Below are 18,328 nucleotides of genomic sequence, written 5' to 3' on the forward strand. Positions count from 1 at the left end.
CCAACGTGGACAAATTAAAACAATGCATTAAATAGTCAAAGTGGTGTTGGTGTCAAAGTAAATGGAGCATAATAAACATCAAGGCCTCAATAGATATTCTGTATTTCCTTCTCTTAACCCTGGGAAGATAAATAGAAGCTTCTGATATAACATTTAAATGCAATTCCTTCTATTAATTATCAAGTTGACATAGGCTCTTTTCAAGAACATTCTTCTCACCATTGCGCAACCATCCACATGTCATGTCACACATTAATAATCGGAACAAAAAAACTGGCGGAAAAGCGTTATCTAAAAGTTATTATCAAATGTAATCCTGTTAATAAAAATAAAAAAAGGTGTTCCGTTACTTTTTCAGAAAAGTAATCAGTTAGTTTTCCAATAAAGCAATCTGTTAGTTTTCTGAAAATAATTCATTAAATGTAATCCGTTCTTTACTGAAAAAGTATCCTTAACAGCTTGTGTCCTTATGGACACTGTTGAACGGAATAAAGCCCAGGTCACCCTGAGATTATCGTCACCTTTCCACGCATGGCTAAATATAACATCGAGTCACTGCACGGCTCCCTGCTGCGACACGACAGCTGCCTGATGTTTACCAGCTACTTTAAGTCGGATTCTGATGGTCAAAAGAGATCATCCTTCCTCGGGCAGTGCTGCTCTGCTATTCCCAGCGTTTCGCCCAGCTGGGTGGTTCGTGTCTGGTCTGAGAGATGTGTATCTGGGAAGAGTTTCTCATCCCCACCCGTGCCTCGGGTGGAGATGATGGGTACTGTGATGCAACCCCCTGGCAACCACAAGGATCGGGCATCCACAGGGAGGGACGCTGTCATTTTGTGTTTATGCAATCTGGCAATGTCATGCTGTGCGATATTTAGCCTACAACCAGTCTGACGTGCAGCTTTCACTTTGCTGAGTAAAACAAATGAGCTGGTAATCTAACCGGGCGGTGGATGTGTAGCCTCGTCGGTGCGTGTAGCCTACTCGGCGTGTGATGCTGTGCACTTGCCGTCGATGCCTATCGCTCCAACGCGACGCGGCAGATTTCCGCAAAGCCACGATGGAGTCTGTATGATATTGTTTATGTTCTTGGCCACTACTCATGTTTGGAATAAATCTAAAGAAAGCGAGCATGTTGTTTCCCGGTGCATACGGGACTGTGGTCTAATCTGTACGGAGACAGCGGACCCGCCGGTCGCTCAGGAACGAGCTGAGCAAAGCTGGAGTCCGACGGAGTGGTCTCTGATTGGTTGAGTGGTTGGAAAGGGGCGGGTCTAACATCCCCCATCCCATCTCTCCCTGCTCGCCTGTGCTCTCCCCTCCTCCTGCCTGCCAACAGACCGAGGAGACAATAGCTAGGAGGACAGCGCTCAAGGGGACCCTGCTGCGAAATGCCAAGAGGCAGCGCGAATACACCTCGACAGTGGTGGTTCAGTGTTGCGCGGAGTGAGCAGGACGCGTCCACGGTTGTCGGTTCCATCCCCAGCTCCACCGGGGTAGTATGCCGTCGTGCCAGCCGCTCTGTTTATCACCTGCACGGCTTAATGGGCCGGACTTCCAGAGCCCTCGGATGTGGACGGAGTGAATGGTGAGTTGAAGCAGCACAGCACCACCAGTGTTATATTTGGCGACAATTAAGAACCCGGGCTATACCGCAGGGCGAGTGTCATTCGGACCGGGATGATGAGTTTATTCAGCAATGATGGTCTACGTGTCATTATGGTTTTTAAAACAATGCGTTGTCTTTGATTTGATGCATGATCAATATACAGGCCTATTTGGTGCGTACACAAACACGCACGCACACACGCGCGCGCTCGAGCGCACACACGCATACACACACACACACACACACACACACACACACACACACACACACACACACACACACACACACACACACACACCACAGCATACCAATAAGAGCTTATTAAAGGATAGGGATCGCGTGCATTTGTTCTGCATGCCCAGTCCAATGTCTGACTCACGCAACAAACTTGAGCCTGAAATCTTTGCTTGTCATTTGTTCATGTTCGTTCATTGTGTAATATATTTTTGGCGGTTTGTGCCCGTGCTAAACAAACAGAACATTATTATTCCTCTTCAATTTCCTCTCTCTCTCTCTCTCTCTCTCTCTCTCTCTCTCTCTCTCTCTCTCTCTCTCTCTCTCTCTCTCTCTCTCTCTCTCTCCCCTCTTTCTCTCTCTCTCTCTGGGAGACACACACACACACACACACACACACACACACACACACACACACACACACACACACACACACACACACATACAGACACAAAGCTCTCCTGTAGTCGTCAGCAGCTTTGTCCTTCCACTCCCGGGTCCGGTAGGATGGGAGATCTAAGGGACTCCGGTCCCCGGCTAGCATCCGCTGCCCCGCTACCGGGCCGGTTCAGTCTATCACCTCACGTCAAACCACAGCGAGTGACAGGGCCTCCCCCCCCCCCCCCCCCCATGTCAGCGAGGGGAGGTGAGGACACACGGAGAGCAGGTGGGGTCGCGGTGACAGCAGGTGGGATTCAGTTTCCGAAAGTCGCTTTAGCAGGAAGCGAAACCAAAGCGGTTTGTGTGTTTTGCGTAGGCTGCCAGCGATAGGCTGATCCCCGTTGAACAAACAGGAACCGACTAGAAGGTGTAGCGCTCTCACTGGGCTGCGCGCTGTCAGGGATTCTGTGGGGTGTCAGCCGACGTGATGTCCCGGTTGTTGTGCAAGAGCGCCTGCAGGGGAAGACCCTGACAGTCGAGGGGCAGGCCAATCCCAAGTGAGCTTGAGCTGTGATTGGGCGAGTTGGTCTTGACACGAGTTGAAGGGCGGAACGGGCAGCTTGATGGAGCAATGGGTTGGCTGCATCCCCGATTCCAAACGCAAACTGTAGTGAGGGAACTGTAAAGGTAAAGCGTGTGGCGGGACTGGTCTGGTGAGGACATGTTTCTGGAAACGTTTGTTCACGCTAGATCAGAATATCGGGTATTTGTTCTCCACGTTTCTGCGTGAAATGTCCTATGGGCCCAATAGTCACCACATTTCATGGAGCGGTTGATAGACAGAACATTGCTCATCGTTACCTGAATGATGTGTGGTCTGTGATGATGGTGTGTCAGGAGACCAAACGGCTTGGATTGATGGACGTTTCTTTCCTTTGGCAGTTGGTCAAAATAGTGTTCCTTTGATTAACTTGTGTAGATTTGTTTCTGCATACACACACACTCACACACACACACAAATATGCACACATACACATATAGACACACACAAATACGCACACACACACACACACTCACACACACACACACACACACACACACATATCTATACAAAGACTATCATGTTAATCAGTAAGAACACTGGTTGCATATGTGTGTGTGTGTGCTTTTGTTAGTGTGTGAATCTGTTTGTGTGTGTGTGTCCATGTGTGTGTCTGTAACGGAAACCATTACATTCATGGCAAAATCCATTCCAAACAAGCTACTAGATCGTGCGTTACACCACAGCGATCAAAGGGGAATTCAATCATTTGCATGCAAGCACAAACAGATACACTCACACAAACACACACCGCTGCAATGACTCACACAACACAATATATAGGTCACAGAGCGAGCAGTTTACTGGAGCTCAGAACTGGCCATACTTTTCGACCCCACACACACAAACACACACACATGGACACGCACACCGTCCCCCCCTTACCTCCACAGAGGGGGAGGAGAGAGGCGTAGGTCGTGGCGGTCTGACATCTCCTGTTTCTGTGTACAGTCCAGTGCTGTCACGTTATCACTTCAACATTCGATTCCAGGGGTTTCTGTCTCCTGCTAGTAGACAGTCTGTCCCCCCCCTCGGCTACCTCTCAGCACCTGACTCCTTCTTGTAAAACACCAGAGTGCTTTTGGCCCTCTTTGGTCCTCATTCAACCAGCGGCCATCTTGGTTCTAAACTCTAGCTGGGTTGGTTTCCCCACCCAGGAATATTGTTAGTAAGGGTTAGTTATGGTTATGTGTTAGCGGTAGGTTAAGTGATAGTTAGAAATGGGGTTAAGTGTTAGCTAGTAATAGGGTTATGGTTATGTGTTAGAGTTAGGAATAGGGTTAAGTGTTAGTTAGGAATAGGGTTAAGTGTGAGTTAGGAATAGGGTAATGTGTTAGTTAGGAATAGGGATATGTGTTAGTTAGGAATAGGGTTAAGTGTTAAATAGGAATCATTATTTGTTAGTTAGAAATAGGGTTGTGTATTAGTTAAGAATTGGGTTATGTGTTTGAGTTACTAATAAGGTTATGTATTAGTTAGGAATGGGGTTATGTGTTTGAGTTAGTAATAGGGTTATATGTTGAAGGGTAAGGGGTTGTTCAGTGCAAGGGTTAGTAGTCGGGTTAGGGTTAGTAACATGATAAGTTGAGGTTGAGTATAGTGTAAGTAATTTTGATCGTATGGTAACAGTAAGGTATAATGTAAGTATAGTGTGAGTAATTAGGTTGAGGTAATAGGGTTAGGTTTTTAGCAATATATTTACCTCTTCACTGTAGATTTATATCTCTATACTAAATATATCTATTTAATCACTACTTATCTATTCATACACTAAATACATCTATCTATTCAATAGTTATCTATTCCTTCGCTAAAGATATCTATCCCTTATATCTCCCCCATACATTTTTGAAAAGTACATTAATACATTTCCAAAGTTGTGTGTGTGTGTGTTTGTCTGTGTGTGACTGTATCTGACAGTGTACCATCACTAGGTTACTGATCGCTCCAGCATTCCCACTATTGAACCTTGGAAAACTATATGGTATCTGCTACGTGGGCAGCCTGCTTGCTAGCTCCCATTTTGTCCACCTTATTATTGTTGCCTGAGTGGGCAGTGTGGAAGGTTGAACCAGTGTACCCAAAGAAATAGATAAATATATATGGCCAAGTCTTGCTTCTATTTCAACGTTGCTTTTGTTCAACACGTCCTTAGGTAACTGAAAACAGTGTTTAACATGGCAACATACACAGAGCTACGGTGGTTAGCAACACCGTGTTATTCTGGGTTGCTTCAGGACATGGAATGATTTATTGAATTGTTGTTTATTTATTTATTTTCGGAGTCAAAGAGGTTATCGCAGCTGGTGTGTCAGTTAGCTTAGGCTTTTTATCTATTATCCATTGTAGCCTTCTTTAGCTTTTAGACCTGAATACTTAATATACTGTTCTGTATTTCTTGTCACTTATTTTGAGACTTCCTCCTCTTCAAATCGACTAGTTCATCTCGCAATATTGAGGGGAGTGCGGAACACCACCATTTCTTGGAATTTCCTAGGATCCGTCTCTTTGCCCTGGGTCTAGGATTTGTCCCGGGGCGTTCCGAAACCGCCGGCTACCGTGGTATTCCCGGGATGTCAGTCTGACAATGTCGATGAGGATGTCATGGGTTTGAGGAGAGCCGTTCCATGTACCTGAAACCAACGACACAGAGCCCACCTGTTACAGGAGGACAAGAACAAGAGGCGATTATGACCCTCTATCTATCACTGCTGGTCTCTAGAGTAGAGGCTACACCCCCACCCTACTGGAAGCACTCAAAGGGACAGCTGACGCCTGTGCCTCTACAGTGGTATCTTGAATCTGATTGGACAGGGCAGGCAGGCAGTGCAGCTCCAGAGGAATCATCCTCATGTTGGGTTCTCAGACGTGTGATCGTAAAGGGAACACTTGGCAGGCAGCGCCTCCATACCTGGACTTCCTGTCTCTCCCCCAGATCGCCGTGTCTCAGGGAGCTGATCGATCGCTCCATTATACATGTCTGCCAGAGATCTGAAACGCTGTGACGCTGTCTGTGATGCATTACACAAGCCCCCCCCCCCCCCCACACACACACACAAACACAAGTGACATACACATACACACACATTTACACACTCGCGTGTGCGTCTACACACAGACTCACACACATGTGCAAAGGCACACACACACACGTGTGGACACAAACATATGCACACATGCACGCAGACACATGCACACACACACACACACACACACACACACATACAGCGAGGGCTCACATTTTTAGAACCTGGGTATGAGTCATCAGTTTCACTGAGTCTGCTTGTATAAATAAATACATAAGCAAGTCACACATTATAAAGGACATGTCTTGTTTTGGGCAAAGCGCACAAACACACACACACACACACACACACACACACACACACACACACACACCTATGTACCCACCGAGGGAGGGATGGGGAGGGAGAGGACAGAGTGTGCTTTGGTCCAGTCCTTGTAGGCCGACAGCTAAGAGGGCGTCCCGGTCAAGAGAATGAATCCATTGTTAGGCTTTGTATGAATAGCCTCCTGAACACTAGCTCACGCTTTCTCTCTCTCTCTCTCTCTCTCTCTCTCTCTCTCTCTCTCTCTCTCTCTCTCTCTCTCTCTCTCTCTCATCCCCCCCTCTCTCTCTCTCTCTCTCATCCCCTCTCTCTCTCTCTCTCTCTCTCTCTCTCATCCCCTCTCTCTCTCTCTCTCATCCTCTCTCTCTCTCTCTCTCTTTCTCGCTCTCCTCCTCTCTGTCTCTTTCTCTATTCCCCTCTCTCTCTCTCTCACTAAATCTATCTATAATTCTCTCTCTTGCTTGCACTCTATCACTCTGTATCCATCTCTTCCACCCTCTGTCTCTCTCTACCTGTCTGTCTGTCCCACCTGCAGTCATAACTCTCTCTCTCTCTCTCTCTCTCTCTCACTCTCTTATAAAGCACTCAAATCATCCATATGCAGAACACAACGACGTTCACATAGGCTGCACTCGTAATAACATAATCAAACTGTGCCACGCACATTACGCGGGTACAGCCATTAATTTGAGAAATAATTTTTGTTTGATCTGGCGAAAACTCTCTTCTCCACACTCACTCTCTCATGGGCTCGCAACACAAACTACACATTAGCAATAAGGTGTCGGACCGGTGCAGAAATACGCAGTCAAAGTTGAACATTTTGCATCAAACCAAAGAAATTGATCTTGAAATTGAAAACAAGGTAAGCAAGGATCCCAATATGAATAGCAACGATCTCCATAGCAGAATAATACTCTGGATCATGGCTGTGGCGGCCATATGGTGCGGAGCTGGCAGCCTTGGGACATGAGCGCACTCAGCTCTTCTCCTGCTAGCGGACCCTGACACACTGTCTCCTGTTTGTTTACAACTCCTGCAGAGCTCAGAGCTGCAAGGCTGGGGCTTCTGTGTGTGTGTGGTGTGGTGTTAGTGTTATTGTGTGTTTGTGACATGGTTGTGTGTGTGTCTGTGCCAGTATTTCCTCACGCAAAGGGAGGGGAAGGGGGGAGGGAGGGAGAGGGAGACGAAGAGAGAGGAGAGCTGTAGAGTCAGAAGAGGGTGGAACATGAGAAAGAGAGAGGAGGCTGAGAGAGAGAGTGTGAGAGGGAGAGAGAGAAGGAGCAGTAGAAACGAAACAGCAGAGAGAGAAGCAGCCGCAAAGGGAGAGAGGAAAGGGAGAGACAGAGAGAGAGAGAGAGAAAAAGAGAGAGAGAGATAAGAAGCAGCAGAGAGAATGTGAGAGAGAAAGAGAAGGAGCAGTGAAGAGAAGAGAGACAGAGAAATAGAGATAAGGAGTAGAGAGAGGAGCAGTGACAGAGAGAGATGAGGAGCAGCAGAGAGACTCAGAGAGAGGGGGAAAGAGAGAGAGGGAGAGAGAGAGAGAGAGAGAGAAGGAGAGGGAGCAGCAGAGAGAAAAAGAGAGAGAGGAAGAGAGAGGACGAGAGAGGGAGAGAAAGAGAGAGAGACTATATCTGCAGTGCAGCCTTTGTGTATGTGTCTTCGGTCTCCTGTAGAAGTGAGGCACACTCATCTGGTGTCAGCTGCTGCTGCTGTGTCCACTTCACACGTATAACACAACGCCTGCATCGCAACAGCTCACCATGGGGGGTGGGGGATATCACTCATTAAGCCCCTTTCCACTGGACTGCTCTGTCAGTGTTGGTGTTCTGGTACACACACACACACGCACACACACGCACGCAGACGTACACGCAGACACGCACGCACACACACGCACGCGTACATGCACACACAGACACACGCACACGCACACACAGTGCCCTTCACTGCTGTTTTTCGCGTAAAGGTGCAAAGTCTATCGACTTTTTGCTGGATTTTTTTGCTAGCGTGTTTTCCTCGAATGGATGCAATCAATGCGAGTCGAGTCAAGGGGCTCTGCTGAGGCAGCTCAGGTCAGCAGGGAGTGAGGTCATTAGGGATGGCGCGACCCTTGTGGCCACGCCCACCACGGCAGTCCTGGGAAATTCTCTGACAGTTCCGACCTTTCAGCTGTTTAGTTTCCCGGCGGTGTGTGTGTGTGTTGTCCGACGGTTGGTGTTTGCTTGAGAATGAAAACATCAAACTGAACTGTAGGAATTAGATTTCAAGTTTCAAGTCACGGCGGGTGCGAATCAATTACTGGATAAGTCCCCCCCCTCCCCCACACACACACACACACATTTTAAGTATGGATCTCAGAGCTGTACTGGGCCTACTGGGTGTCTGAGGGAGGCGATGTCTGGGCGGGCCGTGGACCAGGGAGCGTTACGTCACTGTTTGTGTTAGCTGGAGCCGAGCCATGTTTGGTTTGCATTGTGTGGCGGCCAAACAGCTTCTGGGGAGGTGGGGCTGCCAACCTGCACCCTCACTCTTTATGTAATCATGTGTGTGTGTGTGTGTGTGTGTGTGTGTGTGTGTGTGTGTGTGTGTGTGTGTGTGTGCGTGTGTCCGTGTGTGTGTGTTTGTGGTTGTGTCGGTACATGAAGCACTACATTTCATCTTCCATGCGTGGAGATATATGTTGCGTGGAGAAAATGTCAGGTACTTGGCAGGTGTAGACACTCAGAGAAAGAGAGAGAGAGGGGGGGAGAGAGGGAGACAGGGAGAGAGAGAGACAGAGACAGAGAGAGAGAGGGAGACAGGGAGAGAGAGAGACAGAGAGAGAGAGGGAGACAGAAAGAGAGAGAGAGACAGAGACAGAGAGAGAGGGAGACAGGGAGAGAGAGAGACAAGCAACCAAGATCAAGCACAATAAAGAAATGAAAACACCACAGCATGGATTACAGATCACGGTGAAAATGTTTTGTCACCGGCCCAGCAACAGAGAGAGAGAGAGAGAGAGAGAGAGAGAACAGGAGGGTGAGAGAGAGAGAGAGAGATAGAGAGAGAGAGAGAGAGAGAGAGAGAGAGAGAGAGAGAGAGAGAGAGTGTCAGCACATGGTTTGGCTCACTATGAGCTTCACCCTCAAGCTGGCATTTATCGCCCAGCAGCCGTTCTTTCCTGGGAGCTAATTAGCATGTTATTAGACTACTACTACTACACATACACCCTATAGTTAAACCACCATGGCTCCACCGCTATCGTTCCACCACTATGGTTCTCCTGCTATTGTTCTACCACTATGGTTCCACCACTATGGTTCCACCACTATGGTTCCCCCACTATGGTTCCACCATTATGGTTCTATCACTATGGTTCCACCACTGAGGATCCAACACTATAGTTCCCCCACTATGGTTCTCCAACTATGGTTCCACCACTATGGTTCCACCCCTATGGTTCCCCCACTATGGTTCTCCCACTATGGTTCCACCATTATGGTTCCACCACTATGGTTCCCCCACTATGGTTCCACCACTATGGTTCTCCCACTATGGTTCTCCCACTATGGTGGTACCACTGCTATGGTTCCACAACTGGTTCTCCCACTATGGTTCCACCACTATGGCTCCACCACTGGTTCTCCCACTATGGTTCCACCACTATGGTTCCACCACTATGATTCTCCCACTATGGTTCTCCCACTATGGCTCTCCCACTATGGTTCTCCCACTATGGCTCTCCCACTATGGTTCTCCCACTATGGTTCCACCACTATGGTTCTCCCACTATGGTTCTCCCACTATGGTGGTACCACTGCTATGGTTCCACCACTGGTTCTCCCACTATGGTTCTCCCACTATGATTCTCCCACTATGGTTCCACCACTATGGTTCTCCCACTATGGTTCCACCACTATGGTTCTCCCACTATGGTTCCACCACTATGGTTCCACCTCTGGTTCTCCCACTCTGCCTCTATTGATCAGCACAGGCTGCTTTCCACATATGAACATCCAGCATACAGCAGCGGCCTGCTAGCCTCGGCATACTTACTGAACCAGAAATCCTCATGCATCTTTTGTAATGAGTCTGCATGTGGTGGTTCCAGTCCATTCCTCCACTACGAGACGATACGTAAGCAGGTCAAATATTAAATAGTGAATATGAATATAATTGCCATAATACATAACTAACTCTGTAGAGACACAAAAGCTTTTTGTGTTTTTTTCTGATAAGTATATAGTAATTAGTACAAGTATTTGTGCAAAATTATTAGTATTAGTAAATTATGTTTAGTAGAGATATTATAAATCAATGAGTATATGAGTAATATGAGTATTAGTAAATAACATATGTTCGTAAGTAAGTATCAGTAATAGTAAATAAATATTATTAAGAGTCCTGCAACATCCCTCAAATCCTACAAGCCTCATTCAGAATCTAATATCACCCGTTCTGTCCTGAAGGATTCTAGGAAGCCATTGAGACATTTCCAAAATTTAATCAAATAAGACTGAAGGTCAAAATCCTGTCTGGCTTTGGCCAAACGGGTTTAGAAACCGTCCATTCATCAGGGAGCCGCAAGTGTCGAGTAGAATTCTGTAATTTGATATTTCCTTATTGAAGTGGGCTTACGCTTTTTGTTATTAAAAAACAACTATAATCCATGTGGGAACATCTTGATACTATAATACTTGTGCCTTTGTTTTGGTTTCTCGGTTATTTAAAACCCTTTTCTTTCCTCTGCCCTCTCTGCAGTAACACCAGGCATTAGCCACCACCCTAGCTGTCCCAGCTGATAGCCAGACCCCCCCTCCACACCCCGCCGCTGGTGGTTCCACCCTCCCTGGTCCGCCCTGCTGACGCCATCCCCCTGCACACAGCCCCGCACCATGAGTTCCTCCCCGCTGGGGTCCCGGGCCAACATGGACATCCTGGACGAGTTGCAGCTCATCGCGGCGCAGAACCTGGAGCGTCTGGAGGTGAACAAGTACTACGAGGTGATCCGAGAGCTGGGGAAGGGCACCTACGGCAAGGTGGACCTGGTGCTCCACAAGATCAGAGGTGAGGTCTCTCTCGCTCTCTCTCCCTCTCCCTCTCTCTCTCTCTCTTGCTCTCTCTTTCTCCCTCTCCCTCTCTCTCTCTCTCTCTCTCTTTCTCCCTCTCTCTGTCTTTCTCCCTCTCTCTCTATCAGTGCTCCTCTCTCTACTATTTATCTCTATTTCTCTCTATCTCTCTTCTCTTTCTCTTTCTCTCTCACTTTCTCTCTGCTGCTTCTTATCTCTCTCTCTCTCTCTCTCTCTCTCTCTCTCTCTCTCTTTCTCTCTACCTCGGTTTGCGGCTGCTTCTCTCTCTCACTCTGCTGCCCTCTTTCTACCCCTCCTTCTCTCTCTCTCTCTATTGCTCCTTATCTCTCTCTCTCTTCCCTCTCTCTGTTTAAATAAAAGGTGAGGAGGGCCGACTTCTGGGGATTCAATGGTCTGGTCGTCATGCTACAAATGTTTGAAATTGTTCAATGAATTGGATCCTCACTGCCTTAATAAAATATGTTAAAATGGTTCAATGATTTTTAAAAAGAAAATTCAATGAAACCTCAATCATAAAATATGTTCAAATGTGGCTTTTCAATGTTACAATTCTACAAAAAATGAATGTTAGCATCAAAGGTACTTTTTATATACCTTTTTTTGAGACTGAAAGCCAGTTGACTGAATACATTTCTCTGGATCTGAATCCGACTTGCTAACAACAACTTACCAATGGTCTCTCTGGCAGAAATACTTCGAACAGAGGCAGAGCAAAACCACAGGACACACCTCAAACCGCCATTACAAAACCATATTGCAACGGCTGTTCCTGGGTGGTTATTTATGTTCAATTGAAAAGCTTCTATCCATTAGCGTAGCCAAAATGAGCACAAAACAAACATTCTCAAATCACGTTTGCTTGTTTAGGCGAACAATTGAATCCATTCAGAGTAGTTTAGCATTGTTCGGTAGCCCACGGTTAGCCCTTGTATTTAGTATTATTTAACGTTCTGCTGTTGGTTCATTGCTTGATGTGTTCAGCAAATAGAAGATGTATGTGGGTCGTGAAACATCACAACAACTGATACTCGGTGAGAAAATTGCACAAAAAGACATACACACAAACATTCACAACACACCCACGCCTCCAGGCACGAAGATGGCGCTGAAGTTCCTGAAGAAGAAGACGACAAGGCTGAAGTCCTTCCTGCGGGAGTACAGCGTGTCGCTCTACCTGTCGCCATGCCCCTTCGTCATCAACATGTTCGGCATCGCATTCGAGACGGACGACTACTACGCCTTCGCCCAGGAGTACGCTCTGGCCGGGGACCTCTTCGACATCATCCCCCCACAGGTACTGCTGACTCATGTTCGCTCTTGCTTACTGTTAATACACACTAGGACTGTACTGGGGATTTTCTGGTAGTGTGGAAAATATTGAAAATGGCTTATTATTCTCCCCTCCCCCAAAAAAAACAAAAAATGTAAAAACGATCTTGTATATATTTCTAAACATTGCTTTATTTGTTTTTAAAAATGTTGAATTATCTCTGTCTCTGTCTCTCCCTCCTCTCTTCCTCACTTTCTCTCTTTCCCTCCTGCCCTCTCTCTCTCTCTCTCTGCCTCTCTGTCTCTCTCTCTCTCACCCTCCCTCCCTCCCTCTCCCCCCCTCTCCCTCCCTCTCCCCCCCACCCACCTCTCTCTCTCCCTCTCTTCCTCCCTCCCTCCCTCTCCCCCCCACCCACCTCTCTCTCTCTCTCTTCCTCCCTCTCTCTCCCTCCCTCCCTCCCTCCCTCCCCCAGGTGGGTCTACCGGAGGTGGTGGCTAAGCGTTGTGTGCACCAGGTGGCCATCGCTCTGGACTACTTGCACGGCAAGAAGCTGGTCCACCGGGACATCAAGCCCGAGAACGTCCTCATCTTCGACCGGGAGTGCCGCAAGGTCAAGCTGTCCGACTTCGGCATGACCCGCCGGGCTGGCTCCCCGGTCAAGCGGGTAGGTGGTGCTGCCGTTCGCCTGCCTGGGGCTCAGCCTGCGTTCTCTGCTTTGTTTCATTTTAGAATTCAGTGAGAGGGTTCGCCCATCTGAGCTCCAAAGCACACGATGCTGTGTGAGATTGGTTTTTGATTCTTCTTCTTGTTTTTCTATAATCTTATTTTTTATAGAGCGGGCGGTATTAGCTCAGGAGGTAGAGCCGGTGGGCTGCTGAATGGGTGAATGTCAGGCAATATTGAAAAGAGCTTTGGATAAAAGCGCTATATAAATGCAGTCCATTTAATATCTTCATAGATATACGTTTAATGCAGATTCCGGACTTTTGTTGTTGGATACCCACAGCATATTTTAAGAGGCTGAAAATCCATAAAAAAATCACGCCGAGTTAAGTACCATTCATGCAACCGACACCAGACCCTGAACGACAGAATGTTCTCTTAAAGTGGGCGGGATTCAGGGTCAAGAAATCAGCCAGGTGGGCCCTTATTGGTCCCCAAATACTTTCTTGTTCTCTGTCCTCCATATTAAGCTGTAACTTAGTTGGTAGTTGTTGACGATTAAACATTAAGATAAGAGCGCAATTGGTTTGTCACCAACACAAACAATAGCGTCCTTGTCCTTACTGGATTCCCACATTCTGCTAAACTTCCCGACATTTTTCCACAACAAAACAAAGCAACTACGGTTCCGAGAAATCACCAGTAACCACCAACACAAAGCAAGGTCAAACATTGAAACTGTAATGAAACAAAATCCTGCATTGTCAAATGCTTTTCGTGTTTTTATTATTAGCATTTTACTATTTTTCCTCTTTTCATGAAAAGTAAATTTCTTGTAAATATATATTTACCTTTATACTAAAGGTAAAACACATGCATATTATTTTTAAATATTTACACTAAAAGTAAAGCACAAAATCTACACTCTATCTTTGGATGCGGAAGACTTAAACAATTTATGTGCAATTCTCTCTTGTTGGCCCGCTCGCTGTCCAGTACCAGTGCACATTCAATTTCTCAGTTGACATTCTCTACACAGACTCTCAGGCAAACCCTGGAGCTAAACATCTATTTTCAGCGGACACGCTTCTCTTTGGGTCTGTTGGCTGTTGAAAGCTGAAAGGCAGCTTTCACCAAACCCTCTTCCATCATACACATAGTCCATATGATACAGTACATCTAGGGCGGATAGGGTGTATGACTCCAAGCTGAAAGGTACTTGGTTCGATCCCCAACATCGGCAGCCTATCCCTATAGGGATACTTGAGCAAGAGACGCTTTCAATTGTAATTGTAGTTGCTTCGAAGGTAATTTCAATATAGCTATTTACAATATTTTGTCATGAATCCAGAAACACTGTGTAAATTGCCATCTTAAAGGTGACATATTATACCACCAGGTGTGAGTGTGATTAGCCGTTACAAGCCGTTTTGAAAACCTGCCTCTTCTGACATCACAAGTGGCCGTGTCAACCTAGATGTGTGCTGGATAGATCAGTCCACCACATCACCAGTTGGCTGTAGCACACATTGCTCATCTATCCGTCATACATCTAGGTGGACACGCGCCACTTGCGATGTCAAAACGGCTTGTAGCGGCTAATCACACTCACACCTGGTGGTATAATGTCACCTTTAAACATGAAACGTGACATGAACGACATGTCCACCTGGAACCATCCCTACGCATGACTCAAGCCTCCCGTCTGTGCTGTCTGTGCCTCAGGTGAGCGGCACCATCCCCTACACCGCGCCGGAGCTGTGCGACATGTCCCGCCACGAGGGCTTCTGCGTGGACTACAGCACCGACGTGTGGGCCTTCGGCGTGCTCCTCTTCTGCATGCTGACGGGCAACTTCCCCTGGGAGAAGGCGCTGCCCTCCGACTCCTTCTACCAGGAGTTTGTGCGCTGGCAGCAGCGCCGTCGCATCTCCGCCCTCTCCATCACCCTCTCCTCCTCCTCCTCCTCCTCCTCCTCCGTGCCGTCCCAGTGGCGGCGGTTCACCGAGCAGGCGCTCCGCATGTTCCGCCGGCTCCTGGCGGTGGAGCACGAGCGCCGCTGCTCCGTCAAGGAGGTGTTCGCCTACTTCAGCCACTCCTGGATGCTGGACAGCGACAACAACAACAACAACCACCACAACGTCAACGTCAACAACAGCAGCAGCCACGGCAACAGCAGCAGCAGCAGCAGCGGCAGCAACGGCAGCCGCGGCAACGCCCACGCCCACGGCAACGGCCATAGCAACGGGGTGGTGGTGGTGGTGGTGGGGGGGACGGGCAAAGGGGGCGGGGGTCATGGAGGGAGCGGGGAGGGGGAGGGGGAGGGGGAGAGGGGAAGGGGGGGCGCCGTCTCGTCCGCCTCTTCGTCAGGGGAGGAGGAGGAGGAGGTGCTGGTGGAGAGGATGAGGCAGCAGACCCTCTCCCCCCTCTCCCCGCTCTCCCCCGTGGTGACGGTGGACAGAGGAGGAGGAGGCAACGTGGGGCCCAAGGGTGTGGTGATGGAGCCCGGAGGAGGAGGAGGAGGTGGAGGAGGAGGAGGAGGAGGAGGAGGAGGAGGAGGCCACCACCACTTCGTGTCCGTTTCCACCAACAGCTCCGTGTCGTCCACCAACAGCTACGAGCGCGTCCCGCGGGAGAACAGCTCACCGGGCGGACACATGCTGGTCACCACGCCCATTGAGATCTGTGTCTGACGACACACACACACACACACACACACACACACACCGAAACATCACACACCCACACCAACCACAGAAACACACACATACAAAGATAAACACTCACACCACAAACACACTCACCACAAACACACTCACCACACACACACGCCGACACGTGATGCAAACTTTTATACCACTTCCGAACCCCTTGCATGTACTCAAATGATTGCATGTCAGCACAAACAAACACACAAACGAAGAAAGCCGACACACACGAACACACGGATGACCTATACCTTTACAAGAAGTACGGAAGTCATTTGAAGGATGAATGGATGTAGGTTGCGATACCTGATGAACACCAAGCGAGCTGTCTTTTGTCTACTTTAGGAAGCAAACAGTGACGTCGCTGGCGTTGACTGAGTTTCCTCCACATAATGAACTGCACTAGTGAGGAGAGGGACACACCAGCGGGACTCTGGGAGCGCTAAGGACGTTTCTCTTCAGCCAACACGGTCGGGAAACACAGGAGAATCGAACGACTCCAATTCGCTTCCATTGAAAGATTCTGCAACAAAAAAATGTGTTGGGGGGGAAAAAAAGACCAAATCGTGTTTCCTAAAGCAATATTTTAAGCAAAAAAAAAAAGAATAATAATAATAAAACTAAGACATTGAGGGGGATGCGAGGAGGTGTCGTTTTGAAGAAGCCACGTGTCGCCCAGACATTCTGTTCGTTAGTCTCTGTTAAGCTATAAACTCCAACATGGCTTCAGTGAAAACTGGAGTTTCAACATTCAACACATATATATATATATATATATATATATATATATATATATATATATATACAGTGTATATATATACATATAAATAAATATCGCTGTTCATTGAGTATGAATGATTCAAAACGGTGCGTGTGTTTCTCTTAATTCCAGATCCTTATTTATTTTAAAACAATCGTACAATTTCCAAATTCTATTTTTGTTCAGCTACCAGCTTTGTAGAGCAGCTTGTGTTGACTCCCTGTCTTTGTTATTTTGGGGGGGGGGGGGGTATTTGGCGTGTGCCAACATGGTGTACAATAGTTTGGTTTGTTTCTGTACATACTTGAACCTCTTGGATGTACACATCACATTGGGGGTGCTTAAGGCGTGGGTTAGGGAGCAGAGGGGGGAACGGGGGGAGAGAAGTGAGGTTAAGAAGGAGGAGGTGAACTGTTGGCTGAACCGTGTCCGCTCCTAACGCGGTCAATAGGCTCATGGTGACTTTGTTTCTGCTTCTCGGACTCAAACATATCTACTTCATGGATCTACTTCATGAATGTACTTCATGGATCTACTTCATGAATGTACTTTATGGATCTACTTCATGATTCTACTTCATGAATGTACTTTATGGATCTACTTCATGATTCTACTTCATGAATGTACTTTATGGATCTCCAGTACTTCATGGAACTATTTTGTGGATATGCTTCATGGATCTTCTTCATGGATCTACTTCATGAATGTACTTCATGGGTCTACTTCATGAATGTACTTCATGGATCTTCTTCATGATTCTACTTAAAGGATCCACTTCATGATTCTACTTCATGAATATACTTCATGGATCTACTTCATGGATCTACTTCATGGATCTACATGGTGGATCTACTTCAAGGATCTACTTCATGGTTGAACGGCTGCTCTCTCCACATGACCACGTCTGGTCATCTTATGTTTGTACAGATTGTCCTTTTTTTCATGTTCATAGAAGTATTATCTGAGAGAAAATATAAATTTAAAGGAAATGCTAGTTTAGCATTTATGATTTAACTTGAAAAAAAACCAACTCTTTGAAGATGTACTTTTTCTTTTTACATAAATGTGCATGATAATTGACTCCAGCATATTTTCCTGAAGATCTGAACTGACCAAACTAAAAAATATTAAGAAAAACAAACAAAACCGAGAAAAAAAAGAAAGCTGTACAATATTGTGATGTGGAATTTTGCCGTAGCACAATTACATTATTTTAATGTTACATGACTGTCCTGACTGATAATAACTGTTATGATATACTGGGACAGCGTAGTGCTAAAAAAAAAGACTTCAACAGCTAATTAGTTTGGGTCCAATGTGATGTATTTGTACGCTCTTAATGTTGTGTGTTCATTTCAACACCTGCGGGAAGAGGAAAACATTTCTTTAGGCTAAGCATGAAAGAAATTGTGTATGGCGCGTAGTAGGTACTATAAAAACATGGCACTAGTTTTTAATTTCCACATTTCGAGAAGCTATAGCTGTAGATCCCGTTTTCAAAGTAAAGAGTTTTCCCTGAATCACGAGAGTGAAAATGCCGTAGTGGACAATTCCATGGTTTTGGAAAAAATAAAAGTCCTGCCATGCTTTGGTTTTATCCATTCTATTCAACGAAATGCAGAGGACTTTTACTTTGAAAAACCGGAAGTCGTACCTGTGATACTAGGCAAGAACAACATGTT

The 18,328-nt window shown here is 46.9% G+C and overlaps 1 protein-coding gene across 1 annotated transcript; it reads left to right on the forward strand.

Moving 5' to 3' along the window:
- The first annotated feature begins 1,401 nt into the window (after nucleotides 1–1,401).
- bsk146 (brain specific kinase 146) lies at nucleotides 1,402–16,713 on the forward strand. The gene is made up of 6 exons (XM_079756800.1): nucleotides 1,402–1,588; nucleotides 10,919–11,224; nucleotides 12,339–12,541; nucleotides 12,990–13,181; nucleotides 14,906–15,442; nucleotides 15,569–16,713. Exons 2-6 carry the CDS (start codon nucleotides 11,053–11,055, stop codon nucleotides 15,869–15,871), a joined length of 1,407 nt encoding a protein of 468 aa, XP_079612926.1. The 5' UTR covers nucleotides 1,402–1,588; nucleotides 10,919–11,052; the 3' UTR covers nucleotides 15,872–16,713.
- Nucleotides 16,714–18,328: the final 1,615 nt, after the last annotated feature.

Source organism: Pollachius pollachius (assembly GCF_949987615.1).
Source record: "Pollachius pollachius genome assembly, chromosome: 19".
Lineage (NCBI taxonomy): Eukaryota > Metazoa > Chordata > Actinopteri > Gadiformes > Gadidae > Pollachius > Pollachius pollachius.

Excerpts from the sequence above, each read along its gene's own strand:
- bsk146 (XM_079756800.1), top strand. The coding sequence starts at position 11,053 with ATGAGTTCCTCCCCGCTGGGGTCCCGGGCCAACATGGACATCCTGGAC. Across the intron at positions 12,542-12,989 it reads TCGACATCATCCCCCCACAG|GTGGGTCTACCGGAGGTGGT; the intron begins GTACTGCTGACT and ends TCCCTCCCCCAG. Across the intron at positions 15,443-15,568 it reads ACGGGGTGGTGGTGGTGGTG|CTGGTGGAGAGGATGAGGCA; the intron begins GTGGGGGGGACG and ends GAGGAGGAGGTG.